The sequence below is a fragment of the Callorhinus ursinus genome, unplaced genomic scaffold (assembly GCF_003265705.2).
Source record: "Callorhinus ursinus isolate GAN/ISIS: 27379988/994484 unplaced genomic scaffold, GSC_fseal_2.0 scaffold125, whole genome shotgun sequence".
Taxonomy (NCBI): Eukaryota; Metazoa; Chordata; class Mammalia; order Carnivora; family Otariidae; genus Callorhinus; species Callorhinus ursinus.
In genome coordinates, this window is record NW_027397187.1 from 182,847 (window position 1) to 206,814 (window position 23,968).

Sequence of the window (23,968 nt, forward strand, 5' to 3'; positions counted from 1 at the left end):
GGGGGTGTCCTCACGGACGGGGTGGGGGGTGTCCTCACGGACGGGGTGGGGGGTGTCCTCACGGACGGGGTGGGGGCTTCGATCCTCTTTTCGTGCCTGCAGTTCTACAAATACTGCTTAGTACTCCACTTCCTCCACTAGATTTGTTTAAACTGTCCTTAAAGCTGTATTTCTTTTAAATTATTTTCTTTGTACCTCCTCTGGGGGCGATGATATTCCCCTAATCAGTCCACTTGGATTGATGTCTACCGCCTCCCAGAGCAGAATTAAGACAGCCTGACAACAGCAGGATTGCATTCGTGGCTCCTGCCCAGTGCTGTTGGTGACCATTTTACTTCTAAATTGGTATGAACTCCACCCTGTGAAAATATTTCTGCTTTAAACAGCCTTTTGTCTTTCAGGAAATTTAAAGAAAACAATGGTCTTTCCCAGGCACTATTCCTGGACAGCCTCTCACGCAGAGAACCTCCCCTGTTCGGGCAAATGTATCAATAAATCCTACCAGCTTTTGTTCACTTGAAAGTGTTTTATTCCACAATTATTTGGGGGGGGGTTACTTTTACTGGATGCAGCCTTCTGGGTTAATTTTTTTGAGTTTTCTTTCCCCATTGTTTCAGATGAGAAGTTGGTGATTTTTTGTAATGCTGTTTGCCTACATGTCATGTGTCGTTCTTTGGCTGCTTCTAAGATTTTCTTTGTTTTCAGTTTTCAACATTGTGTAGGTGTGGTATTCCTTGTATTTATCTAGTTTGGGGTTGGCTTAGTTTCTTGGATCTACAGATTGTTATCTTACCAAATCTGGGAAGCTTATGACCACTTTTTTTTCCAATATTTTTTTTTCTATCAGATTCTTTCTCCCCTGTTTCTGGGAACTCCAATTACACATCAGTTGGAAACTGTCCTAAAAGCTGTTTTTCAGACTGAGTAATTTCAATGAGCGGTCTTCAGTTGCAGTGACCACTTTCTTCTATTGCACGCTATCTACGGCTAAGTTCATCCATGAGCCGTCCGTCCCCTTCGACGTCTGCTCCCCTCAAACCACTGAAACTTCTCCGGTCCTTTGTCTGCAGGTTCCAGGTGCTTCTGTAAAGCCCTGCACACTAACCTCTTGCCTCTGCAGTGGTGCTCAGCGTGGGCACGAGCTCCTGTGGCAAGGCTGAGTATCCGTGGCTTGGCAGAGAATGGGGTAAATGCGTGGGACTCATCCACCCGTCATAATGGAGAAGATTAATAATAGTTATCTATGGACATTTATAAAACAATTAAAGGTTTCCAGATTGTAATAAACACCAAAAATAAAGCAAAAGACTAAAACTTGAAAAAATATTCATACCACACATAAACAACTATATACCAAAAAGTGTTCACTTTAAGACAAGCTAAATAAAATAGTAAAAAAAAACAGATAACCATTTGCGCATACCAAACTGTTAATATTTTTTTAAAAGGTTTTTTCTTTTAAAGATTTTATTTATTTGACAGAGAGAGAGAGAGAGAGAGGGTACAAGCAGGGGGAACGGGAGAGGGAAAAGCAGACCCCGCTGCTGAGCAGAGAGCCTGACATGGGACTCAATCCTAGGACCCCGGGATCATGACCTGAGCCGAAGGCAGACGCTTCACCGACTGAGCCACCTAAGCGCTCCTGTTAATATTTTTTTAAAAACCTATCATAGTCGCCACTGGAAGTGAGTGCTCAGACACACTTGGTGTATACTTCAGGAAGAGATATAAAAACCCTCAATATTTCAATCTAACAATTCCACACCCAGAAATATGTCCTAAAGAAATCAAATGTGCATAAACTTAGCTAAAAAAATGTTAACTGGAGCAGTGTGTATAATGATCATTGAAAACAGGGGTGCCAGAGTGGCTCAGTCAGGCGTCCAACTCTTGGTTTCGGCTCAGGTCATGATCTCGGGGTCATGGGATCAAGCCCCACATCGGGTTCTGCACTCAGCAGGGAGTCTGCTTGAAAGATTCTCTCCCTCTACCCCTCCCCCTGCCCACATGCTCACACTCTCCCTCTGAAAATAATCTTTAAAAAATTGTAAACGAAAATATTAAGCAATAACCAAATTTGACTAAAAGTGATACCACTGCATCATGAAATACAATGCAGCCACCTCAAATAACGTTATAAAACAATGTTTAATAGAAAAAGTGATAATTTGATGGAAAAAAAAGGAAGTTGATAAATTACTATTAACAGCATAAGTTTTTGGGAAAACGTATATTTATGTGAGAAACTATAAGATCATTTTTATATTTTTACTGTGATTTATGCGTACATATGTATATAACATAAAATTTGCCACTGTGGCCATTTTCAAGGGTACAATTTGGTGGCAGTGACCCCATTCACACTGCCGTGCAGCCCTCACCACTCACCCTAACCAGAAACACGGTGCCCACTAAGCAGGGATGCCCACCCCACCCCAGCCCCCATAAACTTTATTTAACCTACTTGCAGTCTCTCAACTTGACGACTCTGAGTCCTCACACGAGTGGATCCTACAGGATGTGTCCTTCTGGGACAGGCTTGTCTCACTCAGCACTTTACCTGTGCTGGGTCTTCCTTCTCGTTTAAGGCTGAGTGATGCCCCATAATGCGCACAGACCATTTTTTGCTAATCTGTCCTTCTGTGGGTGGACACTTGGGCTGTTTCCACCTTCCTGCTTTGTGGACAAGGCTGCTGAGAACATGGGAGTGCAAATACCCATTCGTGCCCCTGCCTTCAGTTCCTCTGGGTAAATACCCAGGATTGGAACTGCTGGATCACATGGTAGTTCTATGTTTAACTTTTTGAGGAACCACCAAACTCTTTTCCACAGAAGCTGCATCATTTCACATTCCCCCCAGCAATTCATGAGGGTTCCAATTTCTCTACATCCTTGTTAGCACTTACTTTCCATTTTGAGATAACTGTTGCCCCAAGGGGAGGTGACATCTCACTGGGGTTTTGATTTGCATTTCCCTGATGACTGGTGATATTGAGCATCTTTTCATGTGCTAATTGGCCATTTACAGATCTTCTCTGGAGAAATATCTATTCAAAGTCTTTGCCCACTTTTGAATTGGGTTGGATTTGTGTTACTGAGTGGTAGGAGTTCTTTATATATTTTGGATAGGAATCCCCCATCAGGATTTATGACTATTTCTCCCATTCCGTGGGTTGTCTCTTCACACTTTTAGTGTCCTCTGACACATTAAAGTTTTTATTTTTGATTAAGTTTATTTTATTATCTGTGCTATTGCTCTTACATCCAAGACATCACTGTCAGATCCAATGAAGGTCATGAGGATTTTACTCTTATCTTTTCTTCTAAGAGACTTACGTTTTTAGCTGTTACGTTTAGGTCTTTGATCCATTTTGAGTAAATAAATACGGTGTAAAGGAAGGGCCCAACTGAATTCTTTGACACGTGGAGATCCAATTTTCCTGGCACCATTTGTTACAAAGACTGCCCTTTCCTCCCACTGAATGATCTTGGCACCCTGCCGAGAACCATTTTATATCGGTGAGGGTTCGTTTCTGGGCCCTTCTCTCCCACGGTCTGTACGTCTGTCTTCATGTCAGCACCGCGCCGTGTTGACTGCTGTAGTAGGTTTGGAAGTCAGGAAGCGTGAGGCCTCCAGCTCTGTTCTTCTGCCAGATTGCTTTGCTCTTCAGGGTCCCTGAGATCCGTGGGAATTTCAGGATTGGTTTTTCTCTATCTGTAAAAAATGGCATTGGGATTTTGACAGGGATTGCACTGACCCTGTGGTTCGCCCTGGGTGTCCAGGCACTTCAACAATGTTCAGTCTTCCAACCCATGCACACGGGATGCGTTTCCACATACTTACATCTTCTTTCATCTCTTTCAGCAATGTTTTGGGGGTTTCGGTGTACTTGGTTAAGTTTACTCCTTATACTTTGCTCTTCTTGATGCTATTGTAAATGGAATTCTGAATTTCCTCTTTGGATCGTTCATCTCAAGTGTACAGAGGTACAACTGATGCTTCTGTATTGATTTTGTATCTTATAACTTTTCTGTATGTATTTCTTAGTTCTAGATTTTTTTGTGTGGATTCTTTAGGTTTTTCTACATATAAAATCGTACCATTTATGAACAGAGATCATCTTACTTCTTTCCCAATTTGGATGCTTTTTATGGGGGGGTGGCTAATTGCTCCAAGTGGAAGTCAGAGGAGGGAAAGTGTCCAAAATGAAGGAAGCTAGAGACCTCTGCATGGCAAACTCCTTATTCGCTGCTTTGTCTATTGTGAGGCACAGTAGATCCAGTGTTCACTAGTATTTTCTCAAATAAACTGGTAACCAACAAGGTGAACTAATAACTACTTCAGACAAATAGGTGGTTGTTTGATGCCTACCAATTCCTAAAGACGTTCCAACAAGGAACTGGCCCCTGTTCATCTTTCTGAAAAATTTCTACACACAACAGGAATGCGTACCTTAGGATCCACGAGGGCTCCGGCCTTGATGAGGTACTTCACTGCATCTAAATGGTTGTTTTCTGCTGCCTCCATCAATGGGGTTCTCTGGTCTTCTGAGCAGGTGTCAATATTCGCGCCCGCCTAGTGAAACCAGACAGTTCAGGTGCGTAGAGAGCTCCCACTGCAGCCCCCACCTGGCATTCAGACACTTCAGACACTTGCAAGCTGAAAGAACTCATGAGCTATGCTAATATCATTTCTAATGACCGTAACTGAGTCTTCAGAACCGAATTCAAAGACATGATTGTTCTACTAGTGTCAAACCTTCGGTTAAAGAAGAGCATTTTCTTGACAGAAAACGTTTACAGCACATTAGTGACGATACCTTTAGAAATGAGAAGTGATAACCTTCTAAAGCAGGAAAAGGAGGGGGCACCTGGGTGGCTCAGTCAGTTAAGCATCTGCCTTCCACTCAGAGTCCCGCGTCGGGCTCCTTCCTCAGTGGGGAGTCTGCCCCTCCCTCTGCCCCTCCCCCCATTTGTGTGTGCACGCTCTCTCTCAAAAATAAAATCTTTAAAAAATAAAATAAAATAAGGCAGGCAAAGAGGGATGTGGAGGGGGCTGCTCAGCAAGGCTGGGCCAGAAGGCGGGCAGTGACCTGGCCTACAGTGACCACAGGGACATTCTGACTCAGTGATCTCTCTCTCTGGCTGTTTTACTGCTTCCCAAAATAAATAGAATAAAAGCTGATTTCCAATATTACATATTTTGAAGCAATTTCTAATTCTTCCAATAGACTATGTACTTGGAAAACTAATGGTCTAGCAAGTATGCTTATCTGAGAGAGAGAGAGAGAGAGAGAGAGAGAGAGAGAGAGAGAGAGAGAGAACGAGTAGACGGAGGGAGAAGTAGACTCTCCACTGAGCAGGGAAGCCTGACAGGAGACTTGATCCCAGGTCCCCAAAGGCAGGTGCTTAATCAGCTGAGCCACCTAGGCACTCTGGTTAGCAAGTATGCTTAAACTTCAGTCTGTTTGAAACTTAAGAAGAAGGTGCAACTTTAAAATGTGTTGTGTGCTATAGGCAAACTGGATGTCTCACAATTAAAACCCTTTCCCCGTGGGCGTAAAACTGCCTAATTTCTTAAACTGACGTACCAAAAGCTAGTATTTAGTTTATAAAATAATATTTACTAGGAAAAGGCTGAGAATAGTATTGTTTTTACTGTTTGTAGTTAAAAACAAAAGTAACAAAATGAGTTAAGAGATTTTTAAACAGATCCAGAGTGGTACACGGGGAAACCAGGGGACTGAGGTGGTTCAGGGAATCCGGAACGAGACTTCTGGCAAGTTCCAGAGGGCAGGGCAGGGCTGGGGACCACAGGCAGAGCTGATGACCAGGCACTAACAGAAGGTCAGGGGTCAGAGGACCAGGCCCCTGACCTTCACTTAGACCAGGGTCAGACCAGGCCCTGAGGACCCACGACCCATTCCGAGTGTGCCCATCCGAAATCAGGGGCAACAAGTGACAGAGGCCCTCATAGGGACACACAGACAAACCAGAACTGACACCACAAAAGTTGGCCCAGAAGAAAGTGATCATCACCAAGAAAAGGTAGGGAAGCCTGAGAGACAAAGCCAAGGAGTCCCTGAGAACCTTCAGACAGGGGAGAGGACAGAGGGGAGCACGTCAAACCAGAAGGTCCCCACGTGACTGATGGCATTCCCACTAGAGAGAATAGTGAGAACAGGGAAGTGGGTCTTAAGGGAAAAGTCCCAGTTTGTCCAGCAAGATGGACTTAGTACAGACTCCAGGACAGACACACCATAGCCCAAGTGCTGGACACCAGGCAAGCCCCAACCCCCACACGTTCCCCAAAACCTCCCTGCATGACCGTGCAGAGTGTGCAAGACCCCGTGTGGGTGTGCAAAGTGTGTGCATGCACCACGTGAGGTGTGTGCAGTCCACAGCAGGTCCTCGAGCTCTGTCCCCCTCCTCTGGGCTCTGTGACCATCAGAACATAACACCTTTCTCTGTTAGGAAACACCTCACAGACTCCCAACAGACGGCAACCACAGACACAGAACACTCACACAAGGAGGACAAGGCAACGGGGTACCCTAGAGTTGGGGAGCAGAGGGAGGTGACCTGCATCTGGACCCAGGGCAGCTGTCATGAATGACCAGTGGCAGGGATGCTCACACCACGGATGTCCCTGGGGCTGGCCAAAGGCCAGCACGAACTGCTGGAGCTGGATGTGCTGCATCTGCATCCGAGACCAGCAGAGCCACCCTGACCACACAGCCCCTGAGCATGGGAAACGCCGCTCAGTGCCTAAGGAGCACATACTTCCTTCCGTTTAATTTTGTCATTTAAATCCAAACGGCCACATGTGGCACCACACACCACACTGCAGCGGGCCAGGGCCCGAACAAAACAAGAGGTGTTTCCAGTGAGGCCTCAGGATGAAAGTTAAACAGGATGGAAAGATCTCAAAACTGCCCTTCGCAGGCGCTTCTGGCTGTGAGGGAATGTTCCTCAAACCCCGAGAGCACAGGAACCCAGAAGAGGGCGGGCTAGCAACACCAGTCAGCAGCTTCCATGCTGCTTTGGGGCTGGGGAGATGGTGCAGAGCCAGAGTCGGCGTACTGGACGGTGTGGGGTGAGAGACAACCCACCAAAGCTGAACCTCCTAGAAACAACACCCTTGGATTCAGAGAAAACTAGAAAAACCCACCCCACCTCTTTCCTGGGGAATCTCAGGAAAGAAGCTCAGGTTCTAAAAGAAGAAAAATACCCATAATCACAGGCTCCCAAGCTCAGGGAGTGAGCAGCCTGGGCCATCGACATCAGGTCAGCACAGAGGGTCACAGAGAACAACAGTAGAAAGGGCTGGTTTTCCCAGTAAGTGACATTTTATTTTGCAACCGTTTAAGACACAGAGAAGCTGCAGAACGGCAAGAGCTCCTGAGCTCTCGGCTTTCCCAGGACGGTGCCTCACACGAGAGGAGGGGCAGGACCGGACCAGGGCACAGACAGTGTCCCCCCGTGCCCACAGGCACAAGTAGGGCTTCTGCTCCTGGACTGAGAAGACGATACACTTAGAAGTCCTACCACGCGACTCGATGCTCCTGGACTGAGAAGAGGACACACTAGAAGTCCTACTGCACAACTCGATGAGCATAAAGCAGAGAGGCAGACACAGGTAAGCCACATGGTGATCAAACCAGAGGTGCAGAGACCAAGGCTGTGAGAGCCGGGAGAGCCGTCCCTCCAGGGGGGTGGGCAGGGCTGTGTCCTGACCTGGGTTGAGGAGGGTGCCCTTCACGATTATTTATTAACAGGACGTTTACATGTTAAGAACTTTTCTGTGTGTATCTTAGACACACACACACACTGTAACTGTAAAAAAAAAAGACCAAAAAGAAAACACATCCTTTCAAAGCTAACTTCTCAAAAGAAAGCACAGAAGCCGGAAGACAGTGGAATCTTTCCTTTAACAAAGTGAGAGAAAACCACCAGCAACCCAGAATTCCAAATCCAGGGAAACGTCTCCCAAGAAGCCCCCACACTGGCCGCTGAGATGAGGAGGAGCCTGGGCAGCCCCTCACCCAAGGCAGCCCACAGGACCATGAGGGCGACCCTGCCCCACCCCCTGCCTCGCCCCTGTCCTGCAACACTCCTACACAGCGCTGGGTCTCCAGTCCACCCTTGCAAAAGCACAAACCACGTCCATGCCCTCCTCGCAACGGGGACGAGACAGCGGTCCCCCTGGAGTTCCGGCCCCCAGCCCTCTCCCCCTCAGAGCGCTTGCACCCGTGGTCACTGCTTCGATGACCATGCCCGCTCTGCCCTTGACCTCTCTCCAATGAGCTCATTCTCCATCAGATCAGCCACCCACCACAGTCACCGCCAAGAACCATCCCCTGCAGGACCACTCTGAGCAGCCTTCTCAGCTGCCCCCGAGTCCTGCCAGGCTTCTTGAACTCGCGCCCGAGGCCTCCATGGACCTCCCCACCAAAATCCAGTGCAAGGCCTTCTCCCCGCAGCTTGGCATCTGCAGCTCCCTCACCTTGCCTGTCTAAAGACGGAGGACATGACACCTGCACACCAGATCACAGAGTGACCTCTGGAGGCAAGAAAGAAGAGTATACAGCCTCCACGTGAGTAAAGAGAAAGGAAATGAGATGACTGAAGCAAATACCAACCCAAAGGAAGGCAACAAAGGAGATTAAAAAATATATATATATCTGTTTGAAGAGACTAAGAATCAAAACAACAAAATAAAACATCAGAAATATATTTAAATGATAGAAATCACAGTAAATATTATCTAAACTAAAAGTTCCTATTAAAATTCCAAGGTTATCAGACTGAGCTTTTAAAAAATCTAGCAACATGCTACTTAACAAGATACATCCAAATCAGAGGCTCTTTGGCACGAGAGGAAGCTAGAAATCTACACTAACAGGTATATCTACTGTAAAAGAGACGCAAGCACACATCGATGTGATTGCAAACTGCTCCGCCCACAGCTGCTGCTTCCATCAGCACCGGTCAGAATGACAAGAAAGCACTCCAGGTGAGTGGGGACGCACCAGCAGAAGCTGTGGCGTCAGGAGAGAAGACACACACGCGAGGCTGAGGGAGGGGCAGCCCCGGCACTCCGGCCATCGGCACCTCTGGCTCCCACAGAGGCACATGCAGGAGACAGCCCACATGCGCCCCTCTCCAGCCAGCAGTGTCTGCAGGGCACCCGACAGTGACAAGGCAGGGACCCTCCACCAGCATTTTAGTACTTCAGACGTGAACAAACAGGAATCATCAGGCATTTGAGGAAAACCTTTAAAAAAGAAAGACCAAAACGAACAGAACAGCATAAAACTTCAAAATTACTGTAATATCTTCAAAGGAACAAGGGAAGAACAGAGGTACAAAAAAGGAACTCTCGGGCGCCTGGGTGGCTCAGTTGGTTGGGCGGCTGCCGTCGGCTCAGGTCACGATCCTGGAGTCCCGGGATCGAGTCCCTGCTCGGCGGGGAGTCTGCTTCTCCCTCTGACCCTCTTCCCTCTCATGCTCTCTCTCTCAAATAAATAAAGTCTTTAAGAAAAAAAAAAAAAAAAAAAGGAACTCTCGGGGAGCAAGCGAGGACTCTGGACCTCAAGATGCGCCTGCACAGATTAAAATTCCCCGGAGGTTAACATAACAATAAAAAAATTAAAAAAAAAAAAATTTAGCAAATCAGATCCAGCAACATATAAAAAAGTTGATCATGACCAAGTAGGGCTCATTGAAGGATGCAAAGTTAGTGCAATATTTGTAAATTAATTAATATAATTCATCCTATTAATAGACAAAAAAGCAAAACTATATGATTATATTAATTAATGCAAAAAAAGCTTTTGACAAAAGTCCCCCCTCCACCGTCATCGGGCTCTGCACTCAGCACAGTCTGCTTGTCCCTCTCCCTCTGCCCCTCTCCCCCATTCTCTCTTTCTCAAATAAATAAATAATATTTTTTAAAAACCAAAAAAAAAAAAAAAAAAAAAAAAAATTCCCCGGAGGAGCTGGAGGGTGAGGTCAAGAACACTGCCCAGCAAGTGGAATGGGAGATGAAGAGCAGGTGCACAGCAGGAAGCGAAGACCAGAGAACGAGTCCGTGAGGCCTAACGTGTGAGCAGGGGCTCCAGAGGGCAGAGAGGAAGGGGGCATCCAGAAACCCCAGAACAAGGGACAGGAATGTCTACACTGAAAGGACCCACCAAATGCCCCAAAGGAGTCAAAAGACCACTGCACTGCAGTGGGATTTCAGACCAGTGGATCAAAGGGAATTTCCTGAAGCATCGGAGACAAAGGATCAGACTGAAAATGTGGTCTCCAGCAGACAAGGGACCCAACACAGGGCCAGGGTCAGGGAAGGGCTGGCCCAGAGAAAGAGGACATGGGAGCAAGCAACAGGGCTTGCAGGTGACACAGAGACAGGAGGCGGTCTGTTTGGAGGGTTAGGGATGAGTCAGCAGGAGGCCAAGAGACAACAGAAGCACTCGACAATTACGGCTCTCGTATGCGCTGCGGCCCACCCAAGGGCTGCTGCTATCTCAGCAACATGGGGACATGATCAAATGGGGAGGACTGGGGGTGGGGTGGGGGGTATGTGAGCCAAGGCCAAGCCTTTCCACGCTCCAAAGTCAGTAATCAATACTGAAACCTGAATGTAGAATGGGAACAAAGACGACAGGTCTAGCAGGAGCCAGAGAAGCAGCTGCAGGACTGACATCAGGGCCAGGGCTAGGGGGACAGAAACACTGGTTCTCTCTTAGAGCCAGGAAGTGCTGTAGGACTTTCTAGCTCTCTAAACTATGAATCCCATTTTATTTCACTCAACAAAGACAAGAGGGAGTGGGTGGAGGGCTCCGTGGAGAGCCGTGCGTCCGACCTGAATCAGCATGTGGCAGATGTCCACGTGGCCGGCCTCTGCGGCGGCGTGCAGTGGGGAGCGCTTGCTCTGGTGTTCCATCTTGAAGTTGGGGTCAATCCCATCAACTGTCAAGAAAAAGGTTTCACCGATTATCTCGGAAGCAGCCTCTGGTTCCCACCACTTTAGGGTGGTCACAAAGGCTGGTAAAAGCACATGTGGACGACCACCGAGAACCAGCATCACACAACACCATCCCGAGTCTAGGTTACAGTGAAGCCAGGCTCCAAACACGTTGGAAGATTCCAAAGAAGTACGCTAGTTTCACACAAAATTCAACATGTGGGTCTATTGCCAGGAACCACCTAACAATATGAACCCCCCTTCACTCACTGTCCTTGTCTCACTCAAGGGCTCCCAGAGTTCCTCTGCGGTCCCTTCTGTATTTTCAAGCTCCCCTGCTCTCAGCCTTCCCCCCAGGCCGGGGGCACCTGCTAAGCTCAAGGACAACAGGCCCACTGGGCAGCCTCACACACACGTGGCTTGGTGCACACGGTCCCGGCAGGCCTAACGCGGACGATCGGCTGACAGACCGGCCACAGAGCAGCCAGGCAACCTCAGCACCCCACCAAGCCTCGGGGGAAAAGGACTAAAACCGCCATTTTGGTCAACATTAAATAACTTACGTTTTTGGAACAAATCGTTGAGTTTCTTCTTTGATTGTCAAGTGAAGGGATTTTTAATCATTCTTTTCACCCCAGAGATATAAAGCCTCGAGCTGCGAGCTCAGAACTGAATTACTTGCCCCTTCCTTGACCGGAGCAGAGCTGGGAAGGGTCTGAAAGCACCGGCAGGCACGTCAGCCCTGAGACGCGTGCGCAGACATCAGTGTAAAGCGTCTTGCTCTGCCCACGGCTGGCTTCGACCAGCACAGGCCTGGCACCTGCCTTCCTACCACCAGCCCAATCGGCCCCAGCTCGCTCATCTTCCTTTTGCTGAATCTATAACTGCTCTTAATTTAATCATCCACCTAATTCCTCTTTTAAAATGAGAAATTCATAGAAAATGTTTCTATTATCACGAATAACAGAATATGAACGTCATGCACAGGATGAACTACACTGAGCACAGGTCAGAGAAATGAGAGACAGATAAAGAAAAAAAGAGAGAGACCCACCTCCTAAGAAAAGGTAACAAACTAGTACCGGCCCCGGGGCCCCAGCGGACGTGGCAGGCCGCTTACCCAGCATGAGCAGCACCTTCTGCAGCTCTCCCTGCCTGGCGGAGAAATACAGCTGCTTCGGGTGGAAGCGAAGCTTCTTGGGTCTGTGGGGAAAACACGGACGGCTGTGACCACCGGGTGGCCCCACCGGGCTCCCAGCCCGCCTGCCACCGCCCGCAGATGCACAGAAGCTCGCTGCAGGACGGGAAGGCCTGGGGTGTCTGCGGCTGATGCCTCAGGGTCAAGGGCACCAAACTCAACCAGTCTCAGGCATCCCACAGGAGAAAAACAACAAAAATGAGCAACTCCCCTCTTCATCCACAGCAGGAGAATGATTCCTGAGGCTTTTGTGCACTGTGGCAACAGAGTAAACCATCTCCTTGTAGCGTGGGGTCAAGGGAGGCCCTGAGGTGGCAGTGTGGTCACACCCGGCCCAGCCCGCCCCCTTCAGCAGTCTGCAGCCTGGGCCTGGCGAGCGGGGCGGGGGGCCCCCAGTCACTGTAACATCAGCTGCGGCCTGGGCCTGGCGAGCGGGGCGGGGGGCCCCCAGTCACCGTAACATCAGCTGCGGCCTGGGCCTGGCGAGCGGGGCGGGGGGCCCCCAGTCACCGTAACATCAGGGCCACAGATGAGGCTGCAGACTGACAGAATGAAACTATGGGGGACTGGGCAGTGTGTCCTAACAGCTGAGCTTCCCCTAATCAAGAGCACCATGACATACGCCCCTTCCGGCAGAGAGGCGTGCTGTCCCAAGGCAGGACACGTGGCCTGGCCTGAGGCCCTGGTGAACTCGGCCGGTGGGCTTCCCTGGGAGAGGATACCTGCCTGGCTCACAGGTCACAGACTTGGGGCCCTAATGCAGGGCTGCACTATCTGAGAGTTGGCAGGTGAGCCTAAAGAGCCACTTGATCCAACCCTTCAACTCACAGATGAGGAATCAGCCAAGTGGCATCTGCTCTTATGTCCTGAAGCCAACACCAGGGGGTCAACAATACCCAGGGGAAATGTTTGTAAAAGCCTCACAAGAACTGTCCTCACTTATGACTTCAAAGAAGTCACCTTTTGCTCTTAGTGTAATGGACAGCTTGCAATAATTTCCTGAAATAGTGTAAAAATATGTGAATTGTCCTGATGAACACCATTTATCAAAAAGCTGAAGAATGCTACAGTGACCTCCTTGGGAATGCACCATGACCCCATGGGGGAGCCCAATGACCCTCAGGGGGTGCCACACAGGGTGCAGACCCTTGGGAAGTGCGACCATGGCAGCACTGGAAGCATTGGGGGGTTTCCAGACGCACAGGCGCAAACGGCCCAGTGGCTGACACGGAGGGAAGAGAAGTCTGCAGGAAGGAATGTCCAGATGGGCAGATGTCAGTGGGTCAGGCCCTGAGCCACATCTGAAAACGCAGACTGGTTCTTACTTTTCCGAGTCCAGAGCGATCAGAGCACTTTCCAAGGTCTCCTTCCCTGGTCCCTGGGAAAGGCCGGGGGCCGGCTTCACCAGCCCGGCAGGCCCCGTGGGGTCGAAGCCCTCGGCTGCCTGGGGGGCTGTGCCCTGCGGCTTGCCGTCCTCCAAGAGCGGTGGTCCAGCAGTGCTTCAGGGGTAGGAAACAAACGATATGCTGAATTGTAGACACGTGAAAAACTCCACTTCTTGTGGAGACCAATGAAAACACAGAACATGATTCACTTGGACCCTTCCAGCTGAGCGTGAAAACAGCTCCAGACTCGCTCTCTGTTCAGTCCTTGGATCAAAGTCCAGTTCAGGGCAAATTCCCAGAAAGAAAGTGACATTCAAAGCAAAAGGGCAACTTTTCCAGGGTTTCCAGGACCACATTCAAGTTTGCTTTTGTGAATGAACTTCCCAGTTGGAGCTCTCAAACCCACTGCTCTTGCCAGCGGGAGGAAATCCTCCTGGAAATCTGATTCAAGTCATGTTACATTCATTTATAGATTAGCAGGGTTAATACAGAACAAGAAAGATTCGGCCTCCTCCCAATATTGTTTGATAAGTCTACAATTCAAGGCTCTTTTAAGCAGCCTTCGACAAAGTATTACTTTTCTCTGTATCAGTATAATATTTATTATGTTTTATATTCCCAATATGAACCCTTCCCTTAACAAAATTATTTTCTCATTTAGCTAGGGCCTTCAAAATATAACGCAGTAACTGACTGTACAAGCTAAAGCTAATGTTTCATATTACACTCGCATGCAACAGATGTACGGGTGTGCAGGGGGCACAGACGTGCACGGACGTGCAGAGACACTCCCGCAGGGGCAGAGGACACGTGCACACACACATGCAGGGGTCAGCACTTAAAGACACATAGGTCTCCAGAGGAGCTGACCAAGGCTGCACTGGGCACATACCTGCCCGTGGTTGTGTCAGCCCTGCCCTCCACCAAGGAGCTCTTGTCCTGCCCGGGGGCCAGCGTCACGGTGGAGGTCGTGTCCGCTTTTGCGATGGTCACCTCTTTGGCCTTGGAGATCTCCTCCCCACAGTGGGGACAGTAGCTGGCATTATTGACTCGAGAGGCACAGTCTTTGTGAAAGCGGTGAGAGATGCTGCTCTCAGGCTGACACTCCATAAAATTACCCTGAAAATGGGAAGACAAGAAATCACTGTTTAAAATTAGGGCTAACATGCATGAAAGTAAACAAAGTGCTACTGAACCTGCCTGTGAGCGTGGTGTGGGGCCAGGGGCCCAGAGGCCAGTTGGGGCTCCCAGTCCCTGGCTAAGTAAGCAGGAGACCCATGTCCTATGTCTGTGGTGTGTCCACACGTGCCCCTGCTTTGTTTTTTGTTTTTGTTTTTTGAAGATTTATTTATCTGAGAGAGAGACAGAGAGAGAGAGACAGCAAGAGCAGGAGGGGCAGAGGGAGAGGGAGAGACTCTCAAGCAGAAACCACGCCGAGTGCGGAGCCTGATCGGGGTTCAATCCCACAACCGAGATTGTGAGCTGAGCTGAAGCCAAGGGGCGGGATGCTTAACTGACTGACCCACCCAGACGACCCCCACCCTGCTCCACCGCTGCTCTAAAGAGAGTGAGCAAAGTGGGGAGAAGCCACGTGACTGCCCCCCACACCCCAGGAGGCCAAGGCCTCACTCTCCGGCTGTTCTAACCCGAGAGAGACTGCCCAGAAAACCAGGTCCCAAGAAGGACCCCCAGAGGACAATCCAGGAAAGAGAAACTTGGAACAGAGAGGAGGGACAGTGTTCCGCAGAGGTTACCCAGCATCACCGGGGGGCACTTCAGGCAAACCTGATAGCCTCAAAAAAGGACTCGCCGGCACCAAGGAGGTAAACCTCCAGCAGGATGAGGAGCAGTAAGAGTAGTGCGCTCTTGCTGGGAGCTGGGTCACTGGACCCAGAGAAGCAGTCTCCCTCTTTTCCAGCAGGAGCAACAAGGATGTGGAAGACAACGAAGGGCACACAGGTGTGAAATCCCAAGAGCAACCACTGCAGAGAGCCTCCTGACCCAGGTGGTTGTTCCGCTGTGGGCCAAGTGAACTGCAGGGACCCCCACGTTCTTATGGGCACCCTAGGCATGGGTATATGTGGAATGAAGTAACTGACAGAGAAGACCCTAAAACCAAGAGATGACGGCAAAGCAGAAGAGTCAGGCAGGCCCTGCCCAGGAGCAAGGCCGCTGTGCGTTCAGACACAGTGAGCGGGGGGCGGGGGGGCTGAGGGCAGACTCACACGAAGCAAGAGGAGAGTGTATCGTGGGAGGGGGCCTCCAGGCGGGCCCCAGACCAGGGAGCTGCTGGGAGGTGTCTGCTATAACAGTCAGCCAGGGAGGGGAGGGAGGGAGGGAGCACTGGCATGAGCCTGCTGAGCCGGGGACCCGCAAGGCGAGCTGGGCACTTACCGCTGTGCAGAAGTAGCCACAGCCGGGACAGCACTGGTGCTTCACCATCCGGCCCCGGTGGTCTTCACAAAGCACCAAGAGTGGGGCTTTGCTGGACGGGCGCATTAGCTCATGCTTGACCACGCTGTTGGTGCACCTGCCCAGCTGTAATCACACAAGACCAGGGTCAGCAACAGAGCCGTCAGAGGCTGGGAGGGGCGCAGATGCGAGTCCAAGGCGGACTCTGAGGGCTCCGTCCTCTGCGAGTCTGCCAGAACAGAACAGTGAGCCTGACAGGTGGCCGCAGGCAGTGTCAGAGGGTCCACTGCAGGTGGTTAACTGGGTGAACTGAGGAAACATCCGGGGCAAGCTGGGGTGTAGGCCAGGTACGGAGGACAAATGGACGTACACCAGGCCAGACAGGAAGGACGTCGTGGGCCAGCAGTGGAACATCCTGTGAATCGAATCCATGGAGCCCCACGAGTGGTCAGGGCAGCCAGAGCAAAACACCAGACAAAGGGCTACCGGTTAGTTGCGGACAACGGGCGAGTGTGGCTCAGGTGCACCCCCACAGCGGCCTCAGGCCCCCCATGATCTGCCCTGCAACGGCTCAGCTGACGGTGCCCCCCACCCCCACCAAGTGATGCAGACTCAGCGAACAACAAGGTGCAGACCCACCTTCCCTGACCAACGTCTGCTCCAGTGGGAGCAGCAAAGACAAAGCACACACTAAAGCTACGAGGCGGAAACCAGGAGCCGTCTGAGGCGTACGAGCTACAGGTCGGGACGGTGTGTAGGAGACGGTCAGCGTGCCCGTGAAGAGACAGACGTCATGGCCATTCCCACACTGGAACGGCGGGCTACAAGGAGGACACGCTTGGGGAAGAATGAGCTCTCAGGAATTAGAATTAAGGTGGAAGAAAGGGAAATTTCCACAGAAGTGCTGGAAGAAAGATGGGGAATTTTCTGAAAGTGAAGCAAACAGACAAAAATTTGGAAAATGGAGAAGAAAACTGGAGGCTCCATCTAGGGGACCTAAAGTAAAGGTAAAACGGAGAGAAGGCAAGGGTACACCAGCTGGAAGGACGCGCCCGTCCCTGCTTGTGTGGGAGGCGGCGGCAGCCGGGACACCAGTGCGCTCCCGGCCGGGGAGCGGGACCGCGAGCAGGAAGCCAGCCCAGCCGTGCCGCGAGTGCTGCGCAACAACAGAACAAAGAGCAATCCCAATATAAAAGGAAACGTGTCCAACACGGAGTTCCGGACTGACAGAAAGCGTTTCCAGAATACAAAGTCTCGGATATTTATCTCCCCAGCAACCTTTTGTGAGAAGCTACCGACGGTTATGCACAACCAAGACGAGAAAGTTATGACCCAGGCAGACTTGACGTGCTGAAAATGCCACAGAAATGTGCAATTCCATCGGTCTGGGACTAAATCTGTAATAGGTACACAGAAAATAAAAAATGAGAAAATTATTAACTCAGGAAAATAAAAAGTTGTTTAGCAGAAGAAATGTAATCCAAACATGCCTCTGGCTCAGCCGTGAGCATTTCCATAGTGTGTTATGAAAACCACAAATACGGTTTTAACCAAAAATGAAGACAGAATGCAGACTGCAGGTGAGGTAATGAGAAAGGAGAGTACCCCCGCCACAGTCAGAAACCAACAGACAGGATCTCTTAAGCAGACAGTCAAGAAATGACAGCAGAAAAGTGGGTTATGTAAAACTATGGAAAAAAATTTAAAATACAAGGAAAAATTCAAAGAGGTCAAAGTGGCCGTCCCAGGGGAGGGAGACCGGGAGAACCAGCGTGAAGAACTGGCACGGGCAGACAGTAGGAATTCTGAGGCTGAGACGCAGTCAAGCTGACATCTAACGACATTGTGGACATTTACAGTTACCAATAATAAGCAGGAGAGGAGATGCCGCTAAACATGTGACTACAAACAGGATGATCCTGCACAGAGAATCATTTGGTCCAGAGCAGCAGAGGTGCTGCGGCTGAGGGGTTCTGCTCAGGAGTCTGAGCACACGGCCAAGAGCCAGGGCAGGCTACAGAAGGAGACTGGGAGGTGGCCCGAAGCCACCCAAGCACACCAGGAATGTTAGAAAGTCAAATAAAAACAGTAGAAATAAAAAATATGGAAACAAATAAATGCATATGACTGGCTCGTGAGCATACTCCACAAGGAAGAAATTACTGAATTGAAAAAGGTCAATGTAATTAACCCAAACCTAAAATAGAAACAGAAAAAAGAGCAGAACACCCACCAGCTGAGACAATATCGCATAAGCTGACGTACATATGACCAGAGTGCCAGACAGGGGAGAAGAGCCAGGCTGAGAAGTTAAGGGCTGCCAGGCGAGAAGGCTCGGGGACAAGCAGGCAACAGATCAAAGGCCAAGAGGCTCAGAGAGACTGAAAGAGGACAAGCATCGAAAGGGAAAGATAGCCAAACCATGGCACCCAGGCCCAGAGACAGGAGAAACCCTGGGGCAGCCAAAGAAAAACTCAACACCACAGCAGAGGAACAAAGATAGGAAGGGCGGCCAGCATCCTCGTCAGAAACCATGGAGGCTGACACAGCAGCAGCCTTTGCAGGTGCTGAGAGTTCTATGCCCATGAAAATACCTCCCCAGACGAAGGCAGAACAGACACGTTTCCAGGCCCATGGAAGTGAGAGCACTCGCTGTCGGCACCGAGCTGTGCGTGGGGCGGCTAGGACAGCCGCGTCTGGGGCTCCGACTCAACAGAGGGGGGGCGGTCCTGGGGCAGGCCTAAATGAAAGTCAACCAAAGACTACTCTGATGTTTAAGCAATCTGAAAGACAACTATTTAAAGCAAAAATAACAGCAATACCCTGTGGTACATATGAAATTAAAACGCATGACAAAAGCTGGGAGGGAGGATTTGGGACCACATTACCGTAAGATCCTTACACCACGTCAACGGGTGTGGCATCGAGTGCAGGTACGCTGGAACAAAGTATAGACGCGTGCTGGAAACCCCGGGGCAGTCCCCGCAGACATCAGAAGACGTACATAATAAAGCCAGTAGTGGAATAAATTGGAATCATAAAAAAATTCAATCCAAAAGGCAAAAAAGAGAAAAATGAGTAACAGATGACATTAAGCCTAACACCGTGAAGACATCAGATCACAGCCCAACTACAGCAACAACGCCATGAGGTGGGGTTGGTCTGAACAAGATTCAGGAACAGAGACTAAGGAAATCCGCTTTAAAGACAAAGACAAGTGAAAAGTAAAAGGGTGGGAACATGCACCCTGCAGACAGTAATCCAAGGAAACCTAGGGGCTTATGTGAGGACCAGGCACATGACGTCTCGGCACAGGTGTCTCCTGGGATTGCAGAGGGACAGCGCACCAGACGCAGGTGCACGGGGCAGAGCCTCCACACCAATGGGTCTGGAAGGAGAAACCCATGTGGCTGAAGAATCTAACACTCCTCCCTCAGCAACAGAACGGACAGTCAGAAAAGCATCGGACGACCCAAAGAGCAGGTTCCTGACAGCAGTGGGGGTCATGTGACTATACACACTTGCCAACACTCAGAACCACACACAAAAAGATGACTTTTACTATGCGAAGCGTACTTCAACAAGCTGTCTCACGAAGAAAATAAAAAGACAAAGGAGTTTGTTTTGGGAAGGGCTGCTTGCTAGCAACTAAACACGAGATAGGGAGACCACAAAACAATTTTGGGGAAAACAGCAGTGGCCTAAAAATTTCCTGGAATCCCACATAAAATAGCAACTAGACGGCAAAGCCACAACCCGAAGACAACATTTACAACAAAATCAACCGTGGCCGCAAGACTCAAGTGTCTGCAGGCAAACCCCATTCAGCCACGAGACACATGAACACTGGAGCATGAGGGGGAGGAAGACAGAGGTACTGTCTCGTGGATCCCAGGACAGGGACAGTGAAACACCAGATCCTCACTGGGAAACCCCGCAGGGAGGCCTGGGGCCAGTGTGGTCCAGCCTCCAGGAAATCTCAAAGCCTTGGGCTAACGTCCTCCTGAAGTCCTGCAGAGGCAGTGAGGAGTCTGACCATCTCTGCATTCAGCTGCAGACGTACAAGGGGGACAGAGGAACAGCTGAAGAGCACCATGACTGCAGGATCCATGAACTCCAGGTGATGTGGCCACATGGCCCAGGTTGTTCCACAGAAAAATTGAAAGGAAAAGAAAAGGAGGGGGGGGTATGTGTAAATTAAAAGACAAAAGGACAACAGTGTCTACGGGTTTACATATGGATGGTAAGGATGTTCAGAAAACACAGGGGGGTGAGCACTACAGATGGCAGAATGGGGGCCATTTAGGCCCCGGTAAGAGACTGAACCTTGGTGGTAGGGTATCAGGGTGTTCGCCCCAGACAGACTCATGAGACCAAACATTGGTCTTGTGTTGTTTTCTGGACCTCTGTTTCATTTTACAACACAACTGAATACAGAAAAGACCATGAGTCCCTAAGATGCTAAAGGAAAGGAGAGAGGGATGGGAGGGGGAAACACAAGCCCCTGGGAATGTTAGGACACCAACTCCTTACTCTGAAAAATGGGGAAAAAAACCAAGTAGCTATTTATTCTGTCTATCCAGTGTAAAGTGTGTTTCTGGGGTGCCACACAGCCCTAGCAGATGAGGGGAGCTCTCCTGTGTCCAGGGGTCCAACCAGAAGCTGCAGAAGGGACGGCAGGCCTGCAAGACTGCCATTTCTACCGTACTTCTGGGGTCCTGCCTCGTCCTGTTGCTGCAGGGAAACGAGCTCGCTTACTTCGTGGTCCACACTTTCCGTAGCCATGCACTGGTTGTTGGCCAGAGTGGTGATCTCTCGGCTTTTTGGGGTTTCCATCCGGCAGCTGCAGAGGGGCACTTCCTGAAGGCCATCTGTCTCCACCACGTCGGGACCATTGGCCAGCCCTGAAGTCACACAAACACACGTGAGTGTCACCAACAGCACAGCGCACACCCAGACAGGCTTCCACACCACATTCAGTGGCACGAAGTCCCCATCTAAAGACGGCAGTCCAGAAAGCGACCAATGACACAGTCTTTCTGGAAGCCTCACGTGGGAGGAAAGAAAACAACGCCAACTACTTTGCTGGCACAAGCACCGAGGCGCAGCAGGGGGGTCCGCCCGCCTGTCGAGCGTCCGCTGCCGGCGGGACGGAGAGGAAACCTCTCCCACTAACATACCAGCAGCCGGGCTCCCAGGAATTACTTGGTAATCCATGTTCTCAGGATCCAGGGCCTAAGTTCAGAAAGAGACTATACCTTCATTAGCTACCTCTAAATCTTCTGGTTTTCACACAAAAAAGCATGTAATACATGTTAAGACCTTGCTCTCCTCACTTGGTTTTAGAACTGCAGCCACAGAAAGAAACATCCGATTCCATGAGGGTTTACTTACTCCCCAGGATGTTTGCTAGACTGAGGAGGGAAGAGCTGACGGACGCTAGGCTAACAGTGACAGCAGTAATGAGGGTGGTACATCTTATCTCCCTCTCATCCCCAATTTGCGGTGAAGACACCAGGGGAGGAGGGCCTGCAGCCCACACATGAGCACAGCCAGAGCCAGGCTGGCCTCGAGGGGTGGGGGTGCAGGCTGGCTGCCAGAAAGACCCCTCAATCCAACCTGGCAACAGGGTCCGGCTGCTTCCAAAGGAAGACACATTTCATGTTCTCCTCTTGTGAGACAGCCAAAGTAGAAACATAAGGTGACTGACATCTCCAACGCTCGCCATTAGCTCTCTTAGTTAAGAAGAATGGACTCTTGGGGTGCCTGGGTGGCTCAGTCACTGAGTGTCCAACCCTTGATCTCAGCTCAGGTCATGATCTCAGGGTCATGAGTTCAAGCCTAGTGTGGAGCCTACTTAAAACAATAAGAGAAAGAGGGGCACCTGGGTGGCTCAGTCATTAACCGTCTGCTTTCGGCTCAGGTCATGGTCCCGGGGTCCTGGGATCGAGCCCCACATCGGGCTCCCTGCTCCGTAGGAAGCCTGCTTCTCCCCCTCTCCCACTCCCCCTGCTTGTGTTCCCTCTCTCACTGTCTCTCTCTCTCTGTCAAATAAATAAATAAAATCTTTAAAAAAAAAAAATAAGAAAAAGAAAAGGAAAAGGAAAAAAAAGAAAAAAAAGGCAGCAAGATTAATGGACTCTTGTTGCCACACCTATGTACGTGGGCCCACATGGGTTGGAGGACATGCCCTCACTGCCCACCACTACCCTTCTGTGTAATCTGAGGCTGGTCCTCACCAGGAGACTCAGGACGCAGGGCCCTCCATAACTGACAGCAGGAGCCCACATGCTCATTCTGCCCTGTGACACTGCTGAGCCTCTGGGTCACCTACACCCCAAGAGACTGACTCCCTTCCTTCACGGTGAGAGGAAACAGGGAAGCGGTGAGCTAGAACTAACATTAGCAACACCACAAGTTTAAAACTGGGAGAGCCCTGGCGAGGACTCCGCTTAGCAACTGCATTTTACAACAAGGAAGACACAGGCTGCCCAAGGGGCCGGCCAGCATGGCTGAGAAGGCCAAGGGTAGGAGTGAGGACCAAGCCCACACACGGACAATGCGGCAGTGGCTCAGACGCCTCCTGAGCATGGGGTGTGCCCCGTCTCCAGCAGTGGGAGCCACCAGGGGCGCCAAGGGAACGGCTCAAGAGAACCCCACTAAATGCCCACTGCCACTGAGCTCTGGCTCCCCCCCAAATCTCCACGTCACCCACTCCTGGCCTCCCCCTGCCATCATCTGCTGGGACCATAATGTTACTCAACTTCAACTCAGCACACCTAGCAGCAAAGATGCCAAGAAGAAGGACATGCGAGCAGCGGATTCTGATTGTGCACAAACAATTCTGAAGGCTCAAGCCTGGACCCTCTGGAGCCATGACCCAGAACCATCAGCTGCCCTCTGCACCCATCACCGGAGCACACCCCGGAGCACACCCCCTAGGCCTCCAGTGAGCCTGAGGCACTCTGTCCCTCCTGTCCAGCCTCGGGCTCCACAACTTTCTCCCCCAGTTTAGTGTCCAAAACTCAGACACTAAAAAAAAGGCCTGGCTGCAAATGCAACTTGTGTCTTCAGTGCGCTGATTCTTTAAATCAAAAGTATGACTGGACAGACCAATCACTGACTAATCAATCAGTGGTTACCAATCAAGGAAAAATAAAGTTTAGGAAGTCAACTTACAAAATGTCATAGAATCTAAGAAAGCCTTCACTTTCTCCTCCTCCTTCTCCAACTTGGCTCCCACCAGTTTGGCACTTGCTTTCACCAGAAAGAGAATATAAGCACACAACCCCCATTGCCCAGCTGACACACTGGGGCAAGCCCAAGGTCACTGTGCTTGTGAGCAACAGGAGTCTTCACTGTGTTCCCCGCTGTCTCCTCACCTCCAACCACGGGGGCACAGCAGAGGGGAAATCTGATTAGATGAAATACTGTTTCCAGCTTACATCCAAATCCCTAAGTTCCTGAAACAAACCTAAAAGCAGGTTTAGAAAAATTATCCTTCCTGTGGAAAGCAAGCATGAGGGAACTCTGCCAACAACTTCAGGGCATTAGAGAGGCGTTCTACTCTATTTGGTGCAAGAAGAAGAAAAATGGTTTCTCTGATGGACAAGTCTACAATGTGTCTTACGCTAAAGGTGTGATTTCCCACATTAAAGAGGTGATCAGAATTTCTCTAGTGTTCAAAACCCTAAAAAGCCAGTTATTTGTCCTCTGAAGACTGACAGGTTAAACTCCTATAGCAGCGCACAACCCACAACTGCAAGGTCCATGTGGAATGTAAATACCTTTGGGATTTTACATTTTCCCCATATTACATTTTACACAGATTTTCCAAAATAGTCAGTGATTAGTTCCTTTTCATGGATGAAAGGTTTTTAAATGGTTCAAAGAGAGCAAACAGTGGTGGAGAGAAAGCCCCGCACAACTCCAGCCAGCTGACTGTCCGCACCCCCAGCATTCCAGGCCCAGAACCAGGTGAGCTGTGGGTACGCCTGCCCC

The 23,968-nt window shown here is 50.1% G+C and overlaps 1 protein-coding gene across 4 annotated transcripts in view; it reads right to left on the reverse strand.

Annotated features, from left to right (window-relative positions):
* The window catches only part of EHMT1 (euchromatic histone lysine methyltransferase 1), a 106,261-nt gene that overhangs the window by 24,085 nt on the left and 58,208 nt on the right, over positions 1-23,968 (reverse strand). For all 4 annotated transcript variants that reach the window (XM_025864925.2, XM_073890019.1, XM_025864924.2 and 1 more), the window contains 7 exons: positions 20,726-20,871; positions 15,950-16,093; positions 14,448-14,674; positions 13,496-13,669; positions 12,093-12,175; positions 10,871-10,977; positions 4,454-4,576 (listed from right to left, as the gene is read on the reverse strand). In XM_025864925.2, the coding sequence (XP_025720710.1) occupies positions 4,454-4,576; positions 10,871-10,977; positions 12,093-12,175; positions 13,496-13,669; positions 14,448-14,674; positions 15,950-16,093; positions 20,726-20,871 (1,004 nt within the window). The remainder of the gene's footprint in view (positions 1-4,453; positions 4,577-10,870; positions 10,978-12,092; positions 12,176-13,495; positions 13,670-14,447; positions 14,675-15,949; positions 16,094-20,725; positions 20,872-23,968) is intronic.